The sequence below is a fragment of the Lissotriton helveticus genome, chromosome 3_1 (genome assembly GCF_964261635.1).
Source record: "Lissotriton helveticus chromosome 3_1, aLisHel1.1, whole genome shotgun sequence".
NCBI lineage: Eukaryota > Metazoa > Chordata > Amphibia > Caudata > Salamandridae > Lissotriton > Lissotriton helveticus.
The window spans coordinates 2077324604-2077349909 of NC_136061.1; the positions used below are offsets into that span (position 1 = coordinate 2077324604).

General features: G+C 44.4%; 1 protein-coding gene across 1 annotated transcript in view; it reads right to left on the reverse strand.

The window, feature by feature from the left end:
- Positions 1-25306, reverse strand: part of FANCI (FA complementation group I) — a 765095-nt gene that overhangs the window by 45742 nt on the left and 694047 nt on the right. The window contains exon 35 of the mRNA XM_078683200.1: positions 19798-19875. Within this exon, the coding sequence (XP_078539326.1) occupies positions 19798-19875 (78 nt within the window). The remainder of the gene's footprint in view (positions 1-19797; positions 19876-25306) is intronic.

The following is a 25306-nucleotide window of genomic DNA, read 5'->3' on the forward strand; positions in this document are numbered from 1 at the left end:
ACCGACCGAAGCCCTAAGCTGGTCGACGAGAACAACCGCTTACCAAACTGTTCCAACTTCTTAGAGTCCTTATCCGGCAGATGCATGGGAAAAGCACTCTGGGGCGTCGAGGCTTGAATGACTAAATTCTCCGGTGTGGGATGAGTAGTCAGAAAGGCAGGATCACCAGGCGCCGGGCGATGATGCCTGGCGACATTTTTTCCACAGGAGCCCCTGTAGCCGGCCGCAACCAAGTGCCCATTAAGACTTCAGTGAAGGCATCATTAAAGGGCAGCAGTGGCTACGATGAAGTGGACGCCGACTGGAGCACCTCAATGAGCAGATTAGTCTTACGGGTCACCGTGGGGAGATCGAGGTTAAGGACCTCAGCTGCCTGATGGAGCACCACTTTATACGAGGTGCCTGCAAGTCCAACGCTACCATCCAGTCTCCAGGGTCGAGGGCAGCCGAGACCTGAGCCAGAGTCAACATCTTGAGCTTCTCCTTCCGGAGGAAGCGTCTGACGTTCCTGAGGTCCTAGATGGGGCGCAAGCCCCCCTGGTCCTTCTGGGGGACCAGAAAGTAGTAGAAATAACAACCACGCCCTACTTCTGGCCCAGGAACGCGCTTGGTGGCCCCCTTGGCCAAGAGTGCCACGACTTCCAGCTGGAGAAGTGCGAAGTGATTCCCCGATATGCAGTGGAACTGAGGTGGCATGGCCGGGAGGGGTAGATTCGAAGGGGAGGGAGTAACCGCTCCGGACAAGTTGCAACACCCACCTGTCGGAAGTGACAGAACGCCAATGGGGAAGGTGATGACGAATTCTGCCACCAACTGGCGTGGGGTGCGCCCCGAAGCTCAGACTAGAAAGGCTTCGAGGCAGATGTCGCGGGGGCAGGGGTGGACTGGCCCTCACGCCGGCTCCGCCACAGCACCCTCCACGCCCACGCCGAGTTTGGTTCTGCGCAGGCTTTTGGCTGAACGTACTGACAGGGGCTCCTCTGCCATGGCCACGAAAGGAATGAAAAGAAGACATGGCCGGGCGTGTGGTGGAAAGGCCCAAGGAGTTGGCCGCAGCCCAAGTCCTTAACACGCGCCAGTGCAGTGTCGGCCTTATCACCAAACAGGCGAGTGCTGTCAAAGGGCATGTCCATGACCGAGCCCTGGACATCCAAGGAGAACCCGGTGGATCGCAACAGCCTGAGACAGCACAGTATGGACCTCCTTCCGGGCACTGAGGCAACACCTCAGCAATGGTATCCCACACCGCGTGGGAATAGCGACCCAAAAGGCACACGGTGTTCACTAACCGCAACCCTAAGCTGGCTGACGAGAACAACCGCTTACCAAACTGTTCCAACTTCTTAGAGTCCTTATCCGACAGAGCCGTGGGAAAAGCACTCTGGGACGTCGAGGCTTGAATGAATAAACTCGCTGGTGTGGGATGAGTGGCCAGAAAGGCAGGGTCACCCGGCCATAGGAGCCCCTGTGGCCGGCGCAACCAAGTGCCCAAAAAGACTTCAGTGAGGGCATCGTTAAAGGGCAGCAGTCGCTCAGATGAAGTGGACGCAGACTGGAGCACCTCAGTGAACAGATTAGTCTTAAGGGTCACCGTGGGGAGATCAAGGTTAAGGACCTCAGCTGCCCGATGGAGCACCACTGTATACGAGGCACCTTCCTCCATAGTGGGCGGGGGAGAGGCAAACCCCGGATCAGAGGAGATGTCAAGGCCACCGACCTCGTCCAAATCGTCCACCCAGTCCTGCTCAGAATTACACTGACGAGCAAAAGGGTCATCCGACCCCTCCCAATTGTCTTCCGCCGCTTGTGCAGTCATCACAGGCCTTGGCAGCGGGGCAGGGATCGGGGAGGGAAGAAACGGCGCAGGGAACAGTGCCAGCCGGGGCCGAGCAGGCCCCATGTCCCAATTTAGATCCCAGATGGGGATAAAACCATCCAGGAACTGGGGCAGAGGCGGACCCAGCGGTATCCACTGCGGCGCCACCGACAGAGCCGAGTTCGGCGCCGGTAGCATGGGACCTCTTGGCGCCGTGGCAGGAGCCAGCGGCACAGGATCCTGCGGCCCCGGGGCTGGATCCGCCAGAGGAGTCGACGGACCAGCAGGATCCTGACACGGGACCGCCGGTCCCGAAGGCGCACTGGCGGAAGCCCGAGGCCTAAACAGGCGGTCCAAGGCAGCAAGGAATTCTTGCATTTGTGCGGGAGCTGCCGATGGACCCGGGTAAGGTGGGTTGGCTGCAGGACTCCCAGGCCCCTCGTCCACATCCGAGGACCGACGGGGGGACGTCGGAGAGCGAAAATGCTTCTTTAACTTCTTTTTGTGTCTTGCCCCAATCCGAGGGTGAAGACTTGGATCCCGAGGAGCGGTGATGACTGCTCCGCTAGCGGTCACGGGAACGACCACTGGACCCCGAACGGCACGGGGACGAGTGCCAAGTTTCAGGCAACTTCCGGCGCTGCTCCCTCAAGGCCTTCGGGCCATAGCCCTACAGTCCAGACAGGACCGGGAGTCATGGTCGCCCTCCAGGCAGTAGAGACAGATGTCGTGAGGGTTCACCGACATATTTTGGCAGCAGGTCCCGCAGGACTTAAAACCAGGCATCCCTACTCGCACCAGAGGAAACCAACATCTAAAAAAGATAGTAAAAAAATGACCGAGGTATGTGCTCTAACCGGATCTGCACTTACTGGCACGGAAAAAGAAAGAACTGACGTCAGCGCGCATGGGTGGCGCCTAAGTAGTCTCCGTGACGCCATCTCAGCGCATACGACGCCAGCGACGGACACGGAGCAACAGAACGGCACCTACAGATGCGCAGGGGTACTGCTATCAAAGCTTTCCGGATTCAGTCTGACGCCTGGGGATATTCTAAGGTAAGGAATCTATCACTAACATGTCTCTTTGAGATACTCTGCACATTGTGTCTTTGCCAGGATATTGCTTTTTTCCAAATTATATGCTAAACCCTAGCAAAGAATTGTTTTAGTTGTGTTTTCTAATTGAACTGGGTGGCATTTTACTAAAAAAAAAATTTTTTAATTTTACTGCGGCAGCCATTTTTGCTAAGTGCCCTTCAGGGAGGGACAGATATAAATTGCGGCAGCTGTGCGTCCACAACAAAGGCGAGCCTGTCTGCGGCCTTAGTCTGATTATCTTGCTATGCTCACACCTACTACAATGGTTACTACTCCTGAACCTGCTACGATCAAAAGGTGAGTAGGCATTACCTCTGACCTAGTAGACGCCCTTGTTCCAATCTACACATTATCCGCTGGACCCAAGGCTTTTATCTCTACTATCAATAATGCAACCCCTACACCTAATGAGATCGCTAACCACCCAGCGGAAGCATGTTCCCCTCTTCAGCTTATTTAAATATGCCAACAACCATGCTCCCTCTTTTTGTTTTATCAGTGTCATTGAGGCTAATGCTATTCCCTCAATGCCTTTGAGGCTAATGCTATTCCCTCAATGCCTTTGAGGCTAATGCTATCCCCTCTTGTCGTTCCTTGAAACTCTCACCTACGGCATTCTAAGTTTCCTTTTGTAATTTTGTCTCTGCTATATTGTCCATCATCACCCGGGCCAACAGCACTGTCAATCACTGGATCTCCAGGTCCCTTGAGGAAACCATCCCTCTGTTTGTGTGCGTCAATAAGAGAATATAACCTTCCCCACCTCAGTTCAACGAACTGCCATCTGAACTCTCTTGAAAGAAAATGTAAAGCAAGTGCATGTGCTTGGAGAAAGCACTATGACCCTAACAGTAAACTGAAAAGGCCATTAAGTCGTATCACAAAAACATTAGGGCTGCCTGCTTTAGCTTCTCAGCAGCCAAGATCGGAGCAGCTTTGATTTCCTCTATAGAAATGTTCTCCATTGACAAATTACCACTCTTTCAATAAGCCAGAACTTCCACTACTCCAGCCTTAGCTGATTTATGCAACAATGTAGTGCACTTTTCCCCTCAAAACATTAGTGATATCTATGTGGCCTTCCCCGCTGAAGCTCACCCTATTGCCTGTCCCAACCCTTTTGAACCCGTCCATCCTCTAGGTCCCTGCTTAACAGATTTTACACAAATCTAGGCAAACTCCTTCGCCAGCCTTGTTAGCAGAATTAAGTCTAGATCTCCACTGGACCATACCCATGCACTACCTGTAGGCGCACAGGTCATCTACCCCATTTTTGGAAAGCTTCTTGACCTTTGCATTGATTCCGGCTCTGTTTTTCAAGCCTGGAACTATGCTGTAGTAATTCCACTCCTCAAGAATTCTTCATTAGACCCCTCGGTTTTAGGAAACTATTGTCCCATTTCGGTCCTCATGCTTCAAGCTAAAACTGTGGAGAAACACAGACAACTATATCACCATGTATAATCACAAGCTTTTGGACCGCTCTCAGTCAGGTTTTCATCAAGTGCACAGCACCAAGAACACACTACGCTTAGTCTAAAGGGAATCACGCCTAATTTTAGACCTAGGTGGCTCCGCTGCCCTTATTCTTTTGGATCTCACCGCAGCATTTGATACTGTGTTCCACTATACTTTACTTAACAGATTGTGGCAGATAGGTGTTTGCAAAAATGTGCTAAACTGGTTTAATTCCTTTCTACAGGACCAATTTTTCAAACTTTCTATGAAACTTTTTTCCTCTTCCACTCACATCTTGCTATGTAGAGTCCCACAAGGCCAGTCTGAGCCCCACACGTTGTAACATAGATCTCCATCCTTTGGCTGGAAACATTAAGTCTTTTGGCTTCTCTTTTCTTACATATACTTTTGACACCCAGCTCATTGACTCTCTTATAACAACTGAAAACTAGACTATTCTAGCTCCTACCACTGGCATGACCTCTTTAGATGGAGTCACAGCTCTGCGACACCCCAGTTCTGGGACAGCTATTCTCTTTATATAGCATAAAAATAACACCTCCATCATGTAGAAGATCTATACCAACGAACCTCCTACCCTCGTTACCAAAGAAATTGAAAAATACATTCCTTCTTGTAATTGAAGATCGGCTTCTAAACCAAACCTCATGGTTTCCTGTTTTTAGTACAAGAAGTGGGGCTGCCGCTCCTGCTGAGTTCTTGGAGCCATTACTTGATATTGTATTCCCTTTGAAAGCAGTTCCCCATTGTCATTGTAATTTAGAAAGACCTTAACCTGTTTTTTGGGCTGTGGTTAATAAGCTCCTTATTCCATCTTGGTTGCTTCTTTCTCTGAGTGCCAAGAGACACTACTCGGACTGATAGTGCGCTATACCCAAAGTTCCAAATAAATATTGGTGCCTAACCAGATTCCATGCAGTGTGCCCATGCCCAAAGCATCAGTGCTTCCAGACAGAGAAGGTGAGACAGCCCCCACTACCCCCCCTCACTTCATGACAACTACATCGTGGCTCTATCATCTATCATGATCTTGGCATAATAACTGCAAAGGTTGGAATGCCTTTAAGGGCTGGGCGGATTTCCCTCAATTAGAGCAGGTTCTTGCGAAGTACTTGCCCCTCTACCAACCAGAGGCCTTTGATCGCCAGTTCTTCTGAGTGACACTGACCTTAGGGTGAAGTGTCAGTCACCACCAGAGGACAGTACACGGATATCTCTTGAGACAGGGTCTCCTCCATCTACCACCAGCATACGTCTGATGCAGTGTCCAAGAAAATTGTGATGGTGTCTGACAGGTCTTCCTAATGTTGGAAGCACGGCTAATGAAGAGACCACTGGAGAGCCTTACAATGCCAAATGGATGAAGGAAGGCCACAGACCGCACACGCAAGGAATCTTCAGGAGTGGAACTTGAGTTAATTGGGAGAGGATGTGGCCTTGTGGCTAGAGCGATCGATCTTGAAGCTGGGGAACTGGCGTTGTGTCTCGGCAGGGACATTAAACATCATGTGATTCTGGGCAAATCACTTAATCTCCCCGCACCCAACAAAAAAATTAATGTGTCCATCTGTAACACAACTGATGCTCATGTAAAGCGCTCTGATACCTTCGGGCCAGGTTTGCGCTATATAAAACTCCGGGAAAAAAAAGTCTGAATAATATCCCAAATGCCCTGGGCCCTCTGAGGAGAGGGAATGGTTAAGATGTTAAGTCCAGCACTGGTCCTAAAACAGGAGGAGCTGCGAGGGCTCTAGGTGAGACTGATATGTTGATGGAAAAGAGAAAGTCGAAGAGCAGGGATGCTGTCGCTTGTAGGTGATGTGACTAAGTATGGGAACATGGAGATCTCCAACCTTCTCAGATGAGGCGCAAAAAACACCATCACGTTGGTGAACACCCAAAGTGCCGTTGTCAGTCAGAAAGACCGCCAACTGGGAGTTAATGAACCCAACTAAAAATGAGGAAACACCTGTGTTACCCCAGGATTGGTATGTGGAAATATTTATCCTGCAAATTGAGGAACACCATCCACGTCAAGAACTAGAAGAATCTGAGCCAGAGACAGTATCTTCAACTTTTCCTTGTGGACGCAAGGATTGGACTAAGACTGCATTGCTGCTTGACAATGAGGGCTGAGCTGATGAAGTGAAAAATTGTTGAAGATTTCTTGAATCTTCCAAACCTGCATCTAGTCCCAGGATAGAGAATGGAGGTCACGGTAGAGGGTTGTAGCCTTATCTGCCTTGCATCTGTCCAAGGCTGTATCAGCTTTAGCCTCATACTGGTGCATCACATTAAACAGCGTGTCCATAAGACTCACCTAAAAGTTCCTGGAGAATCTAGTGGTTCGAGGCCAAGCATGCCTCCTCACAGTTACTGAGGATCCCATAGACCCGTCTACAGAATCCAGTGTCCAAGCCATCCTTCACCAGCTCTGTGAGGTGATTGGGGAGATCAGGGACAACTAAATTCCCCATCTCCCAAAGAGCATGCAAAGATCTGGCAAGCACGCAGGGGGCATTCATGGAGTTAAGATCCAAGATACAGGATAAAAATACCTTTTTTTCCAACCGCCAGAGTCTTTTGGAGTACCTGTTTGGAGGGGCCACAGGACTGGACCCAGATTCTGCTTCATGAAGGACAAAGCCTGTATCACCTCTTGATCTTTCTTAGTCTCTGGTTCAGGCCAAAATCTCCGGGCAACTAAATGGGTTTGAAAGCTGCAGCTGCTGTTGTGGGTGGGGAGACTAGGGTTGACGAGGGGCCAAGGAAAGATCCAAGGACCTGGCTCTGCTGTTATTAAAGCGCTCGAGCGCAGAGTCCGCCTTCTCTACAAACAACCTACAGCCATCAAAGTGTATGTTATGAGCGAAGCCTGGACATCCCCTGAAAAGCTAGTGGTTCTCAGCCAGGCAGGGAGCCAAAGGACCACCGACAATGAAATCACTCTGCCCAGTGAGTCAGTCGTATACAGGCCTCATCATATGGTGAACTTGGCTACATCCCTCCCATTACCAATTGCTTGAAAGAGTTAGCAATTGCTTGAAAGGGTATGGCTCGAGTCTCCTCCAAGACTGAGACTATGGGCAGCACTTGCAACTGAGCCCCAGATGGTATGGAAGCATTAGCCCAAAGAGGCACACGGTGTTCACCGACCGTAATGCTACGCTGGCGGAAGAGAAAATCCCCATCCCAAAGGTATCGTTGGAGTGGAAGGGAATCTGTGGGTGTTAAATTTGGAGTGAAGGCCTGGATCATCAAGTTTTGCAGGGTGAACAAACTGGGGTCCCTTGAGGCGGAGCGATGGCAGTGGGCAACACAATTGTCCTATGCACAGGAGCCCCTGTGCAGGGTTTGGACCAGGCACAGAAAGGGCTCAGGATAGGACTCATTAAGGGCTTCGTTGAATGGTAGTATTTGTTCGCTGGGGGAACTTCTGGCTGCAACAACTCCATAAAGAGATCTGTGTTGATTGCCACTGAAGACAGCATAAGGTCCAGGACCTCGGCCGACCTCTGCACCACTACTGCGAATGAGGCACCCTCCTCCGCAGCCACTGTATGGGGAGCAACCAGGCCAGAGTCTGGGGAGGAGTCCAGTCCACTGGCATCCACCAGATCCCTGTACCAATTGTCCTAGGTCTCCTCTAACTGGTAGCCATTAGGGTCTGCACACCCCTCCCATTTGTTCCCCAATTCAGGCATGTTACAACAATAAGGCACTGGCTTCGTCATGGGGAGACTTTCACCCTGACAGTGCCGGAGCTATCGTCGGAGGACGCCAGTCTGGCTCCGTGTTGGAGTCGGGGATGACGATCGGGGTGATGCCGACTTGAGCAACTTGTGAGCGCTGTGGCCTTGAGCAGCAAGGAGCTTAAGGGAACACTTCCTCAAGGTCTTGGGGTGCATAGCGGAGCCTGCATTCAAAACACCAGAGGCACATTAAGTATGGATCTGTCGGTGATAGGCTACAAAGGGTTTGAAGCCAGCTTTTCTAGTTGACATCTTGACGCACCAGGAGACACAAACATTGGAAAAAGGTCAACAACATAAAAAAGAAAAACCTGCAGTAGCGCTTCTTCAGATCTGCACTGAATGGCACGGAAAGAAAAGAAGCGTGCGGGGGTGGCGCCTTTATAGACTTTACTAGTCGCACACCTGTTCCATCACAGGTGTGTCACCCTGGGCACAAGCTTCAAACGCTGGGTTCCAGCCTTAATAAACAACTTTGTTCATACTGTAGTTTGATTGGTAATGTTTATTTCTTGTTATCACCAATTCATTCACTTTGAATTCCATTCAGTTCATGTTAGGCGTAAATACAAATTATTCCAATGCATTTCGGTGCATTTAGCACCTTCATCAGGGAGACGCCTGAAAATTAAACATATAACATTTTTTGTAATCAAAAGTTTCGTCTCTATCTCTAAGCTTCATCAAAAGAACATGTTAGTTCATCATATCCTTTTTTAAGGTTAAGTTATGAAATTGAGTAGCTCTTATCTGAACTGCTATACTCGCTGCGCTTTTCTTCGTGTGCGGTACTCATAAACGTATTAAGCCTCCGTATTCTAACCGTTAGCTCATATTTCATTACGCGCTTATCGTTGCCCACTTGGGCGTTCCCTCGTTGTAAACCCCGTTCTGCCTGCCGGTTAGAGATATGCCCCGACTCCGTGTCTCACCTTAGTTGAAACAGGGTAATTCTCCGTAACACAAAGCTTCTCTGCTCCGTCTTGCGTTGTGGGTTCAAACATGATTCTTACGCATGCGCACCTTAAAGAAGTTCCGTTTTTTTTTTAAAAAACCTACTCAAACTTAACTTTATCAAGTGCGGGGAGTAACTTGAAGTGATTAACATACGAATCCCCCACAGGGAAGTGGCACGCCCACCAAACAAAATGCAGTACGAGGACATAACCCACTCTACAGATATTAGAGCGGATACCTTTGCCTACACAGCAGAGGCTAGCGAAAGAATCTACTCACTAATCCAAATGGAAACTACCGAATCTACACCGAGTCGGAATAAAGAACAACATATTAAACATTTACTCTATCTCACCAGAAAGGAGATCAATCAGCGACTCCACGCCAGCACAATGGTTAAATACCATAAAGCACAGCGCATGGCCTTCGGATCGCTCTAAGACCTTCTCTATGCAAAAACTCCAAACCCTTCACTGATCGTTGGTACCCAATTCTAAACAAATGCAGCTTAGATCTTATATTGTTGATAATAGAGGAATTATCAAAAATCCTGGAAGAATTGAAACAAGAAATTGAAACCACTACAGAAGAACTCAAAAAAGGAATGTCTGAAGACAAACTCAAAAAGACACTTGAAGACATCCATAATCAACTCCAACGCCATACTGAAGAGGTTAATGAGAGAAAGTTGAGAAAATATAAACGAGACACACTGGATTATAAACTCCAAGAGGTGTATACTTGGGCAGAAGTCTATGCAAAACGGCGCCAAACCAGACAATATACATCACAGACGGACACTTCCTCGACAGATAGTGAAAAACCAACCAATGAATCGCGAAGAACAACCAAACCTCCTAGATCACAAAATACAGAAGCACAACCGACACCTGAGGTTTTTTTAGGCGAAGGTTCAGAAGAAACAGTAGACCCCGGAGGGGACTCAGAAAAAACAAAAGAAAAATCTCAGCCACAAACAAGACAAATGGCTTCAAAGAAGGACAAAAAGAAATATCATTAAACGATCAAGAGAATTTGGTAATAAACATCTCAGATCAACATCTGAGTACCATCCAAATAGAAACACTACAACGTGGATTGTCCTTTGTACCTACAGCACGCACTAACCAACTTGAAGTAAGCCTCTTTAAACTTACACGAAAAATGAAATTAAGACACTTTTTTGAAAACGTGGTTACAAACCCAACACCAAAACAGGAAGACGAACTAAAAGGATTAAAAACCAAGAGTACGTACATGCCACCCACGTCGCACAAAACTATTGACCTGTTTGAAAACTTATGCAAACAAGAAATAAGCAAAATTAATACTAACAAGAAAAGCAAGCAACGTAATTTGACCAACAAGGAATTTGGAGTTATACATAGTATAGCAGCAAATCCGAAAATTATGTGCCAAAAAGCTGATAAGGGAGGAGCGATGGCGATATTAAACAAAGAGTTTTACGAAAACACAGTTAAAGAACATTTAGAGGATCCAAACTTATATATGGAAATTCAAGCGAATCCCACCGAAGAAATGAAAAAGATCCTACAAGACATCCTGAAGAAAGCAGTGGATAATGGAACCATCAGTGAGAAAGTATCTCACACAAGACAGTCCCAGGAGCCCATATATGTATATGGTGCCAAAGATACATAAAGACTTGCTTAAACCGCCCTGTCGTCCAATAGTCTCCACAAAAATGAGCATTCACGAACCAGTAGGAAAGTATATTGATAAACATTTACAACCTTCGGTATCTAAAAGTTTGTCTTACATAAAAGACACAACAGACTTCTTGATAAAATTGCAGCAGGTGAAGACAAATGATGATAGCATAATGGCAACAGTTGACGTAAAATCGTTGTATACTTCGATACCCCACCAAGAAGGCCTGGAAGCCATAGAAAATGCTTTGCTTCAGAGTACATACCCCCACGATTTACAAGTGTTTCTAATGGAGTTAATGCAGTTTACACTGTACAACAGCTACTTTTGTTACAAAGACAAATGGTTTAGCCAATTGAATGGAACATCGATGGGGAATTGCGCCGCACCGGCGTATGCTAATTTATTCATGACGTCATTTGAAGACCAACATATATACCATGATGATGAATGGGCGAGGAACCTCCTTATGTTTGTGAGGTTCATAGACGATATTTTTCTAATTTGGAAAGGGACAGAAGAGGCATTAAAACAAAAGTTAGAAGCTTTGGATACCAAAAATGACAGAATTGGGTTCACTTGGACCTCAAGCAAGGAAATAATAAATTTTTTGGATGTAGAGATCACTAGAGCTGGAACAACCTTTATAACTAACATACACCGTAAATCAACAGACAGAAATAACTTATTGCAATACCAAAGCCACCATCCTCAATCATTGAAAACACATCTACCATACTCCCAGTTTCTTAGAGTGAAAAGACTGGTCTCGGAAGAAAATACATGTCAACAACAGTTAGACATCATGGCTGCAAAATTTGACGCTCGAGGTTACCCACAAAACATCATCAGAGAATCAAGAAGAAGAACTGAGGAAAAAACCAGATCAGAACTGTTAACAGCGACACCTAAAACCAAAGAACAAAGAATTACGTGTGTCAGCAAGTATTCTAATGTAAGCACAAACTTCAAAAAAATCATTCGAAAAAATTGGCAAATGGTTCAATTGGAACCGGATTTCAAAGGAATATTCCAACAGGAACCACTCTTCGCATTTACCAGAGGTAAAAACATAGGAGAACTACTAAAAACCCCTAAAGAGAAACCAAGCAAACATACATTCAGAGGCACAATACCATGCTTGAACTGTGCAAACTGTCATAACATAATGAAGGGTGCCAGTATTACTCACCCGATGAAAGGTCATAAAATTCCGTTGAATCTCAATGCCACATGTGACACGACTAACATTATATACTTGCTGAAATGCCCATGTGGACAGGGGTATGTGGGACATACAGAACGGAAACTTAAGACCCGCCTGAATGAACATAAAAGTAATATAAGAACAGGGCAAGTGAAAACCACAGTGGCCGCACATTTCACGGACAAAAAACATAACATCAGCCAATTGCGGGCTTGCGTGTTAGAAATCGTACCAAGAAAAGATGGTCCGTTGAATAAGAAAATCCTCCTACAGAGGGAAAACCATTGGATTTATCATTTATGCAGCTTGAAACCTAATGGGCTCAATGAAAGAATGGAGTTTACTTGTTACTTATAAAATATCATCACCTCTGTAATAACTAACAGAATATGTGTAACTATATTCGACATATCATATAACTGACTTAATATTTGTAATGGCATTAATTATGTGGATAGCGTAGGAACCGTGAGATTGAGCGCGTTAAGCGAATGTTGTGCAGTAGAGGAGAACTCCCCGCACTTGATAAAGTTAAGTTTGAGTAGCTTTTTTTTAAAAACAAAACGGAACTTCTTTAAGGTGCGCATGCGTAAGAATCATGTTTGAACCCACAACGCAAGACAGAGCACAGAAGCTTCGTGTTACGGAGAATTACCCTGTTTCAACTAAGGTGAGACACGGAGTCGGGGCATATCTCTAACCGGCAGGCAGAACGGGGTTTACAACGAGGGAACGCCCAAGTGGGCAACGATAAGCGCGTAATGAAATATGAGCTAACGGTTAGAATATGGAGGCTTAATCCGTTTATGAGTACCGCACACGAAGAAAAGCGCAGCGAGTATAGCAGTTCAGATAAGAGCTACTCAATTTCATAACTTAATCTTAAAAAAGGATATGATGAACTAACATGTCCTTTTGATGAAGCTTAGAGCTAGAGACGAAACTTTTGATTACAAAAAATGTTATATGTTTAATTTTCAGGCGTCTCCCTGATGAAGGTGCTAAATGCACCGAAATGCATTGGAATAATTTGTATTTACGCCTAACATGAACTGAATGGAATTCAAAGTGAATGAATTGGTGATAACAAGAAATAAACATTACCAATTAAACTACAGTATGAACGAAGTTGTTTATTAAGGCTGGAACCCAGCGTTTGAAGCTTGTGCCCAGGGTGACACACCTGTGATGGAACAGGTGTGCGACTAGTAGAGTATCTCATACACCAGGGAGGGAGGTGATACTCTGGAGTACAGCCTAAGTAGCGTATAACCATTGAGGAGCGGTGCACAACCCATTAACTTGAAGCCTTTATAGACTTCACACACATCACTTCTAGCATGGATGATGCCACCTACTGGCGCGCAGGGGTACTGTTCACAAAATATTTCCGGTTCCATTCTGACATCTGGGGATTATTCTAAGGTAAGGACTCATTGGCTAGAAGTCCCTATCAGACTTCTTATGTTCGGTGACATACAGATTCACTTCCCACACCTTCATAGCATTTGTCACAAGACTTTAAGTCATGTTTACACATCAGCACAACAGGCATACAATGCACGCATCTGCTTTAGGCAGGTAGCCCATGGTTTAAAGCCTGCAGTCTTCGTAGGGGACATTTTTCCAACTACACACAGCTGTAGTAGGTTTTTTGGGGAGTCAGTGAACACTGACGAAACATTGAAAGCACAGCTCCTGATCTTGCATCGAAGGGCGCAGAAAAAATGAGCTGTCGTTCGAATGCAAGTGTGGTATCTATATACAGCTATTTCATCACTTCTGGAAGTGCAGCAAGGCTGCTGTGAAGTCAAAGAGCATCACCTGTCAGGAGCAAGAGCTGTTGCTGGAATAAAGTGTCTGTATTCACTCTGGCACCTGGGGGAATTCAAAAAGTGAGCAATCCGTAGTTAGAAGTATCCATCAGAAACATTAAAATAGACTTTAACTCAGGGTTCCTAAATTTACTATTCAACTTTATGCTATTCAACTTTATCAACTCTGGCATTGTGTGGCCTCTGCTACATTGCCAGAGCACACATTAAGCAAGTTCTCTAGTAAGGGTAAGCAGCATATCCAAGCATCCTTATAAGGCAAGAGCACTCCTTCTTTGACAGAATGGTAGCAAGGATCTGGACTAGTTTAAGCATCTTACATTTGTATTAACTGAGATAAATATAGCAAGTGGCAGTCTGCAAACAGCATCTAAGTAAAGCTCATCTAACATTGAATAGTTAGAAAGCAACTTAGAAGGGTGGAGGAAAAAGGGAAAGTAAAAATGCATGTCCAATAGCTAAACAAATCAAAAGGTTTTCAGTAGACAGAAGTATTCTGGTAGAATGTATTTTGTATGTAATAAATATGCACACTTTGCAAAGATATGTGCATTAGCACTTGTGGGATAGCTGACACCATGTGCAATTTTGCTGAAGATAGGAAGGGGTTGAACTGAGCAGGGGAGGACAGATGATATGCCCAAGAGATTAAAAGTGCATCTGAAAACATGGCTCCCATGTTTGCTATTCACCTTTATGGAGACCAACATGTCTGAGGAGGCACTCTCTCAAATCTCCAGAGGCACACTAAGCAAGTGCCCTAGAAGGGTAAGGAGGATTCCCAAGCATCCCTATAGGGCAAGATCATCTTTCTTCGCTAGATTAGGTTAAAGGTGGCTTAGGTCTAGGTAAATAAGGCATCACTTTGAAGGGCATGGACAATCTGATCTTATGTAGGAGGAGTAACCTATGGCAGTAGTGGGGTAGGGAATATGCTGGAGCCGGGAACACGGAAAAAGGCACTGCATCCCATGGAGCAGGAGGAACACAACGGGATCCAGCAAGGTGAGAGCAGAAACCAGCACAAGAAGAAAATGAGCCCTCTGGCTGACTTCATAGAAGCAGGGCGGTATCCTATGTTGTTCTGTGCAGTTGATATTTATGAATCTCTTTCTTTAAAGAAATGTGTGTTCCCTGTACTGTATGTTCTCAAGTTGCAGTTGGGGAGTAGAATTTAGGGGCTGACACTCAACCGAGGCAGGTCTGATGGTTCAGTAAACTAATATACTCCAGGGATTTGTGCTAACCCCTTAGTTAGAAATTCTACCCTAGGAAGGTCGCCATGGCCTTTCATTGTTCCAAAGTAGATAAACATAATATCATTGAGTTGGGTGACAAACATCTGCTACCTGCCAATGGCACTAACAGTTGAAGGGCACACTCTACAAATGTGTGGCATGTTATTTCTGTTGGTGCAGAGGTTATGTATGCTGTGAGCAATAATAACTGCTAAAACAGAATGTACAGCAGTTGTCTTTCACACAAAGCTCATGGCCTTAAAGTCACCAAATAGAAACATCAAACTGTTGTTGTCAAGGAGTTCAGTCAGGGAGGTTTCAAAGTAAGTAGTAAGGGGCATTTGTAGCAAGCATGGACATAACTGCATTGTGTCAGGCTGCATTTTGATTTGCTTTGCAGTATTAGCTATAGGCTGTTTTGGTAAGTGTGGACCCATTTGCGTGGAAAGTGGAGCATGTTAGTAGGCAGTTTAGTAGGCAGTTCTATCATCACCTCTGTTTGAGTTTTTGTGCATAAACTTTATTGCTCAGCTATGTTTTTCCTTACTACTGTTGTCAATCTAATGGTCACCATAAGTAAACCTATTTACTAGGTCCAGACAGTAAACTTTTATACAGTAAACCTTTTATAGGATACTTTTTTAAATGGCCCTGCTTCATCCATCTAGACAAATCAAGTAACCTTATGCATTCCATACTTTTTATATGCATTAACTTGATGTAGGCACTGCTGTTGCTAACTATATCTGTAACTGTGGAATTCTCTTGGTCAAGGATCGAAGGATAGTACTGATAGTAGCAGTTTGTTCCTCGTTCTTCCCAGTGAACGTAGTTTAGGACATATTCATAGAATATGTACAGAAAACAATTTGGTTGGAAATATCTTCATTTTGCATTAGCTAATGTGCCTACATTGTACATCACTTTGAAAAGTGCAGAGAAATCCTTGCAGCATTAGATACTGAGTGAACTTTGAAGTTCCTCTCTAGTTTACCATGGTGACACTCTACCGCTGTCTGCCATGGTATTGCAAATGGTCGCAAACTTTGGTAGTCCTCCACAATTGAGTCTTTCTTTTAGGTTTACAGCCATTCACTAAGCTAGCAATTAGAGAGGACATAACTAAACACACACCCCTACCTCATACACATAGTATTTCAAGATGAAAAGCCACTCGATAACCTGGAGTGTCTTCATTTTCATTCCATAGATCCTTTAGAGAAAGATGTTGATGACAGTAAACCATCACATTTCTCATCACAGCTCAACCCACATTTCCCAACTAAAAGGCACAGAAGTGCCTTTTCCCCCTCTATGGTTACAAATGATAAACTCCTCCTTGAACCACGTCTATCTTCCAGATTCCTTTAAAATGAGTAGTGTTTGCCCTCTTCTCGAAAAACAATGCTGATCCAGAATTGCTGGAAAACTACAGGCCCACCACAAGTCACCACTTCCACTTACACCCTATGGTTCTTAAAAGATTTGTTGTCCACCAACTAGAAGAGTCTACCAGTGTGAGCCATTTCCGGGGAGATAATTACTGTAGCATATGGTATCAAATATTTTGATGAGGTTCTTCATCTCTTCCATGAAAGAAGCTCCTAACTTGTGGTTCATATCAGCAGCACTTAATGCCACTGTCCATGAAATTCTCTAAAAAAGTTTTAAATGGCAGAATGGGTAGTAGAGGAATAGAGCTTAACTGGTTCATGTCTATTCTTCAGAAAGACACTGCATCAAAACAATGTAATTATTATCAATGATAATAAAATTCCATATGTAGGTCTTCAAGGCTTCATATTCACTACCTTTTCAATCTTTATTTGGAACAACTAAATAACATCTCAATTAAACAAGTAACTTCCTTTCTACAATATGCAGATGATATGCACCCAAGTTAAGATTAAATACTCAAATAGGCTTAAACCCACAGCTTCTACCCTTCAGAAAATTCTAAACTCAATTAATAATATGACACTCATGCTAAACCCACAGAAGATAAAATGTCCCCTGCTCTCCAAAATAAAAGCCTGGAAATACCCATTACTAGACACACCAACTGAAAGATATGGGCATTTCATCAGAACTGATCACATCAGAAAATTCAGCTGGCTTCATACTTGACAAACCACTCCACCATGATGTTCCCTTCTAAAAGATGGCCAAAGGCACGTGTTTCCACTAAAAACCTCTCTGTAATCCCAAAATAAACCCTTAATTTGTACATCCAACCATTAAGTCAACTTATGTTTAGACTATATAACTATGCCAACTTGCACACCTACAGCTTATGTTTAGACTATAGAACTATGCTAACTTGTACACCTACAGCTCGCCATGCAGCAACCAGTCTGTTTCCAAATATAAACATTTATCAGTGCATCATACCTGTTCTTATATCCCTTGAACATCGCTTAGTGTACAAGCCCATATACTTTACCTACAGAGGCATCCACAGATCAAACATGAATATATCACAAACATATGAGATCTCTGAAATAAACACATTTGTTAAAAGTTAAGCTCTGCTTACTGTGGACATACCCAGACTTAGAAATAGCTCCCTCTCAAACAATCTTTCTCTGCAAACATGCCCTAAATATGGAACATACTTCCAGTGCACACCAGTCAGGACACCTCAATCTGCACCTTAAAGAACAACCTTAAACAGCAATTTCTTACATACCGTACTTAAGTCTGCATCCATTTTGTAATGTGGACAACATTATTATTATTATTATTAATAGAAATTTGTAAAGCGCAACTAAACCCGTAGGCGTCAAGGCGCTGAAAGATGGTGAACGGAATGCTCAAGAGTCACCAAGAGAAGAGTTACAAATATGCTTCTTGAAATAACCAAGTCTTGAGTGCTTTACGGAACAGGGTATGGGAAGAGATCCCCTTGAGGTCGTTGGGGAGCGTGTTCCAGAGTCTGGGCGCAAGACAGAGAAAGGCCCTTCCACCCCATCTGACCTTGGATATTCGGGGAACAGCCAGCAGGTTTTTACTGGAAGAGCTAAGTGCTCTACCGGGGGTATAGTAGGCCACGAGAGCACGAATAGCTTCAGGCCCAGTCTCATTAAGGGCACGATGTGTAAGGCAGAGAGCCTTAAAATTAATCCTCGCCTGCATGGGGAGCCAGTGCAGGTTTTTTCTAATAGCCGTGCCCGAGGAGCGTTTAGGGGCATCCACAACAAACCGGGCACCCGCATTCTGCACAGTCTGAAGGCGCTGGACCAGACCATTGCTAATGCCCAAATACAGCGCATTGCAATAGTCAAGCCTGGATGCAATAAGCGCAACTACGACCTGTTTGCGTGCATCAGGGAAAATTTTCCTTAGAATCCTCAGAGCATTGCAACAGGTGGACACAGTCCTGCTGACTTGTTTCTCAAGCGAGAGAGTAGTGTCCAGAATGACCCCAAGATTGCGGGCAAAGAGGGACGGCAAGCGGCAGGCACCAAGGACAGAAGGCCACGAGTCCATTGACCAGATCTCACTTTTGCCCCCAAAAATGAGGACCTCCGTTTTCTCCCCATTCAACTTAAGGAAGTTCTTAACCATCCATCCAGCGACCGCCTCCATACAGTTTTTAAAATTATGAGCAGTTATGCTAACAGATTGAGATATGGAGACCATAATCTGCGTGTCGTCGGCATAGGAAAGAACTTCTAGCCCAAAAGATCTTATGAGCCTGGCGAGTGGGGCGACATAGACGTTAAAAAGCGTCGGGCTCATAGTGGAGCCCTGAGGGACCCCACACTTCACAGGCTTGATGGGTGACATATACTCGCCTAGCTTAACCCTTTGCTTCCGTTGGTCGAGGAAGGATGTTAAGAGGCTAAGTGCAGGGCCCTTGACTCCCAGCTCGCTGAGTCGGCTGGCCAGAATGGTAGGGGACAGGGTGTCGAAGGCCGCCGTGAGGTCTAGTAACACCAGTAAGGTTTCCTTCACTGCTGTATACCTCTCTCACCTGAACTGTGGAGAAGTGTGGCTCACTGGTTAGAGGAGGCAGACCTGGAAACAGAGGTCAGCCCGAGACCAGGGTTCAATTCCCAGCTCGGCGGGGTCTTGAGTCCTAAAATGTCCACGGACTCGACAATTCTCGCTCCGGTGCCTACTCGATTCACGGGTTCACACTCTGCGACTCTGGGCAATAGCTTGCTTAATCTCCACTATGGCCCCTCGCGGTGGGATGCCTGGCTTTCACCTTGTGTATACCCTGCTGGGGTTATCTCACAGGGGAATACCAGGACGGGTTCCCTAAGCAAGCGCTTAGAAACCGCTCGGTGATTTGCGCTATATAAATTCCTGTACATTTACATTTACTATTATACCACTGACAATGTGAATGCCCTTAATTCTATCTAAACTATGCATCCCTTATACCAGTTATAAGTAGCCTGTCACATTATTCCCAGCAACCTGGCAGAATATATCAATAAATATAATATATAAACAGATGAACAGACTCATTTCCAAATCTTCAAGCTTTGAAATAAATTTATTTGGCATATAATTACACTTCTAATATGCATGTAGGCACAAACAAAGAGACAGGAACTCATCAGAATGTCCACCTTTTTCTGCTAGATGCTACTCTTTATGCTTTGCCTGTCTCAAGTGTCACCTTACCAGCTTTTGATACTCATGAAACTGGGTACTGAGCAGGCTCATCACAATATAAAGTAATTTAATAAAATTGCACTCTGATATGCAAAACTATCCAATCAAATTACCGTAGCAAAAGAGGCTGCTTCTTCCTTCGTCTTCCTTTTCTTTTCTCCTGCAAAGCTCATACTTTCATTCTGGATATTCTAAAGCAATCAAGAGCATAGTATTAGAAAGCACTAACAAACATCAGATTCATCATCAATGAAAGTCAGCATTTTAATGATACATTTTGAATGAAAACAACAAAGCACTTTCGCTAATGCTCCTTCTGGTGGATACTATATCTAACCACAGATTTTTCACCATCTGAATATTTCCCAGAAGCCAGACAGGATCCCTGCGTTGTCATAGTAGTGCTTCTGCACACCGCCAGGTGGCGCCACCCGACTCATGTTGGCTTTGTTAGGCCAGAGTCGTGACACAGCAGAGTCCCTTATTAATACCGACCCTGAGTCCCGACATCAGTTTATTTCTCGACTCTTTCGGGCCTACAGACGTGGAGCACAAAACAATTGGAGGTACCAGTATGCAGATTTCTAAATTGGTAAACTTTTAGATGGTAAAGAAAAAATGACTCTGCTAGAGATCGCGGGTCACCCGACCAATAATTTCGCCACTTCTGGCTTCGGGCCCATATACTTTACTTTATCATATACATTGATCAGATGACCACACAATCTACTATCAATAATTGGGAGTTCCCTTTCGATTATTTCCAGTGTACCCAACTTACCATCCACCGTTATGGGTACCTATGACCACGATGGGTCAGGGAGCTAGCTGTAAAAGGAAAGGCAGCAAAATACAAACCCCAACTTTTATATTTTATTTCATGAAATGACCACGGACAACTGAGAAGTTTTAAAAGTTTATCTTAGATTTCAGATTCTTCAATCATATAGTTAATAGTAATGAGGCAATCTATAATCAGAATAACGAAGAACACATAACTATATAGGAAGAGTATACAGGTAACCATCTAACCCACTAATGAGGGAATTCAGAATTAACGAAAATGAAATTCGAGGGAGAGTACTAAATGCTAGGAATTTTATGCACGCATTAGGAACTTTATCAGGGGGGTCAGGTTTCGAGAGAAAGGACACTAGGGTAACCTATACATCTATGGAGGGGTAAAAGTGCAACGCTATAATTCTAACATTATTACTTCAATTCAGTATTTAGGAGAAAAATCGTATCATATATTTAATTCATAAACAGTTATGGACAGATTTATACTAAAAAAAATAGGGAACATAGGAACATGCTATGCAATGTAAACTGTAAATGACTTTAATGAGATGCAATGATTTGCAGAGAAAAGCATGGAAAATTAACATATGCAAAGGGTATGTCTTTATTGAAGCAAAGACAGAAAAATAGGAAGGTGCAGTTTAAGAACTTAGAGCAATATTTACCTAGACTGGTGTGAAAACCAACCCTGGCCACGGGTCAGTTAAGGACAGGAAAACCCTCAAGGAAGGATAACCCTCAGTGGGACAGCAGGTGCAGAATGGACACCCCAGGACAGGACAGGAAACCCAGATTAGGATCAGGACAGGACCACCAGGATACGACCAGCACCCGCAGTTCGGAAGCAACGCCTGCGCTCCACCCTCTCTGCAGCTATCGATCGGAACCCCGATTGGGTCAGCGAACTCCTCAGCAAAGTGCTCCGCCAGCACTTAAGGTTTAGTAAAACCTTAGAGTGCTCCGCAGCGCTCTGTATCAAGTCACCTATTGAGTGCGTTGGGTCAGTGACAGGTCAGCTATTCAGACAAGTCGGACAATTTCTCTAGCTAAACCTAGGCTAGATATACTGTTTTGGGACAGGGTACCACCCCCCAAATGTTGCAAAGTGTCAGAATCCCCAAATTTCGATTGGTCCTAAAGTAGGATTTGGTTAACACACCAATCAGAACAGACTATTCTAAAGCCTAATTTGCATGTTAAGGTGCCGCCTAGCAAGATTGGGGTTCCCACGAGAAGTCGCAGGGAATACAATGCAAAAGAATACAATGTGTTACAATATAATACAATCTAGATGCTCTTGCTGGGTGAAGGTGCATGTTCCCAGGCAGGCTCTGGCATCAACCTTCTTTGGCTGGGTTTCAATGTCACCGCACCATCAATTGATTCTGCGCAGAAGTTCCCTCCAAGATGGACTCCCCATCCCCATCATCCCTCAGTGCCGAGGATACATGAAAAGTAAGCGAAAACAAATTAGTACATAAAAATAAATGAATGTATTACATGTTATAAGTTCCGTACTTTAGTTTCACCATTATAAAAATATACTATGCATTAAGGGTAAGTGCAACGAACAATGTCACAAGAGCAGCAGCAGGAAGCTTCACCACGTTAATACAGAGATACGCCATCTTGTGGCTATTACGCATGCGCACCCTTTCCCTCCAAAACTATCTCTAAGTGTAGTCACGTGAGTGTGACTGACGCATGCGCAGAAGAGGAAAGTCAAGCAGCGGCCATTTTAGGGACACGGATTAATCGTATTAGTAAAACACATATGCAAGCGTCTCTATGATACCTACACATATTCAAAATACATAAAATTAGTAAACCAACGATTGAAGTTACGAGATTATAATAGATTTTCGAGGTTCTTGACTCGAGCAAGTCGCGATGCGAAATCTTGCTCTATCAATCCCCTCTTTGATGATATTTACTATCATCACAAAAAATGGAACCAGATGCCAACTTTCTTTCACACCTTGTACATTTCTATCTCTTCCAACAGGCGATTCAGTTTCTCTTTCTCATTTTTGGTAGGGTGAGAATTTTTCACCTTTTTATAAATCTGATTATTCATTTCTTCCAATTCAAGTTCATCCGCACTCCGTTTCACTCCTCTTGCATTCACCTGATACTTCTTAGTATGCTTTCGACATTTGCAACAGACGAATATGAGAAATAGGATAAGACCTATCACTCCAATTGGCATCAGTACCTCAAATAATAAGCTTTTACCTAAACTAGCAAACCAATGTCCTACATTGGAGAGACCATCAACCAGTCTCTTCCAGGCACTGTCAACCTCGAGTGGTTTGAGTTCCTTTTCCAAATTAGTAATGTTTTTCACATATCTTTTGAGCTGTACACTTTTGTCCGGAATGTAAGTGCAACAATGTTGCGCCTTCAACATCCGGCAGACTCCGCCCTCTTTTGCTAATAAGGTATCAAGAGCAAGTCTGTTTTGCAAAACCATTGATCTGATCGCAACCATTTCGGTATTGACCAGCAGAAATCCATGAGCTGTGTCAGTAGACAACACATCCACTATTGTGGACAATTTGCAAATTCTGTGAGTGTTCAGAACCACTCCCACTCCAGGTATCAGTGCACTAAAAATACTACCCATTATTTCACCTACACTTTCTCTTTTACTACGCACTAAGCCATTAGTATTTTCACTGCTTCCAGCAATTTCATTCACATGGTATATTCTCGGGAAGACAATGCCAAAATAGCAGCTTCCATACCAGTGATCCGGCAATTTGAAATAAGCCTTGTCTCCACATATATAATAAATTCCAGGAAACACAGGCTCTGACCCATTTTTGAATCCCCAACCCCCAATTACCTTGTAATTGTGCTCACATTGACTGGAACCAATGAAAATTTTATTATAATAACTAGTCTTCTCGCGATGAAGACAGAGTTTCCCTTTCTTCTCGAAATCCAGCAACAAAGCAGGCCCTGCCCCGCCATTTGAGGTGCTTTCCATGTTTTCAGCCCATTTAGGTGTTCTCTGCCTTTTGTCATTTGCCTTTCTTTGGAAACTCTCCCTTCTTTTCTCTGCCATGTTTAAGAATACCTTTTCTTGTTCATGTAATGAACAGGTCAAGTTGTCTCTGTGTGCTTCATTTAAGTCTATAGTACCTATAGTCAGAAAATATTCTCCCATATAACGTGTAACGTCACTTCTAGTATGTACAGGATTCAGATTTCCACATATAGGAAGTTCAGAAAAGATCACGTCATTGTTAGAATAATAGTACTGTAACGGTCCTCTTTTGTAAAATAAGCTTGCTAAAATACTACAGGAGATTCCATAGGTCAGAGGTAGGTGATGATATGTCACGCCTTCAGCCACAGAAGTAGGTAGCTTCATGCAGACATAGCAATCTTCTATTTCCATAGTTTCTACATAATGCACTAACAGGTCTGCGAAAACATTTAAATGAGTCTTGTTTCTAACTCCGTGGTAATGTAGTCCTTCCTCATCTGATGCTTCTAAGTCTCGTGTTGTCTGTCTGAGTGCTTTCTCACGTCTTTCTACACTTCGTGTTGTCAGTTCTTCAGTGTCGGTAATCTGAGTAGGGTCAATATTAGTATTTTTGCTAACCATAAAGGGAATGAAAACTGTTAATCCTATCCAAATTAATATTACTATAACTATACTACATATACACACCTTGCAGCATGTTTTGCAACAACTGCGGCTAGGTCTACTACTCACATTTGTATCAGACATTTTGGCTCAGAAATAAAATTTTAACCCCTCTTTGTGGCTTTTGCCCAGGTATTTTTATGCTGAGCAATTTCACTGCGGTCCTTCCTCTTCCTCTGCAGAGTAATCAGTAATCCGTTCTCCGTCGCTTTCGTCAGTAATATCAAGATCTTCAAAGTTTTCCAAGATTAAGTAGGTCCACTCCGGATCCTTGTATTTTTCGTTTTGTCTTTTTATTCGCTCACTCCTTCTCTTGGAGCTATCTTCAGGTATTTCTGCAATTCGGGGACTTTTTCTTATATCTGCAAGTTTCTCTTGGACAGTTTTTATTCTTAATCTTAGTCTCCTAATATACCTTGGCTCAATGTGCTTCTTTTTCTTGAGTCTTTTGGTTGGCACTGTTATTTGGCTTTCTTCTAATGTCCTTTTATTTTCATTTGTTTGTGGCACTTCAATTTCTGCCTTCTCCCTTTCTGTCTGACTAGTCCCAGGTCTTGTATCTATTTCTTCTGCCTGGTTACTAAGCTGGCCTTGTTCAGGTGAGTTTTGACTTTGGCTTTCAAATGTCTCTGTTTCTGTGTCCTGAACACGTTCTTCTATTTCTGCCTGATCCTGCTCGAGCACTTCGATCCCTTGATTTTCTTCTGCTCGAACTATTACACTATGTCTAGTCTGTCCCTTTTCGACATCAGGAGTCAGCGGAGGAGTATCGATCCCTTGTTCTGTCCCTGTCTGACCTTCTTCTTCGTCCTCAGATTTGATGTGAATCTCAATGATCTGAGGGTCTTCGCCTGTGCCTTGCTCGACCTCTCTATTCCACTCTCTGTCTTCTCTTATTCGCTCTCTTGTTCTGAGTGGGTCTCCAGGAAGGTCGATTATGGGTATCCAATCTTCTGGCCAAATCCTCTGCAGCTCGTCATCAGCTACTTTCGGACCAACAACTGTGGGATCCTCAGCAGTACCAGTGCTTGGCCACACGTCATCAGTTACCTCTGGACCAACGCCTACAGGACCCTCAATGGAACTGGTGCTCGGCCGTCTGATATCAGCTACTTCAGGACCAACAGCTGTAGACCCCTCAGCTGGACGACCTTCTGCTCCAG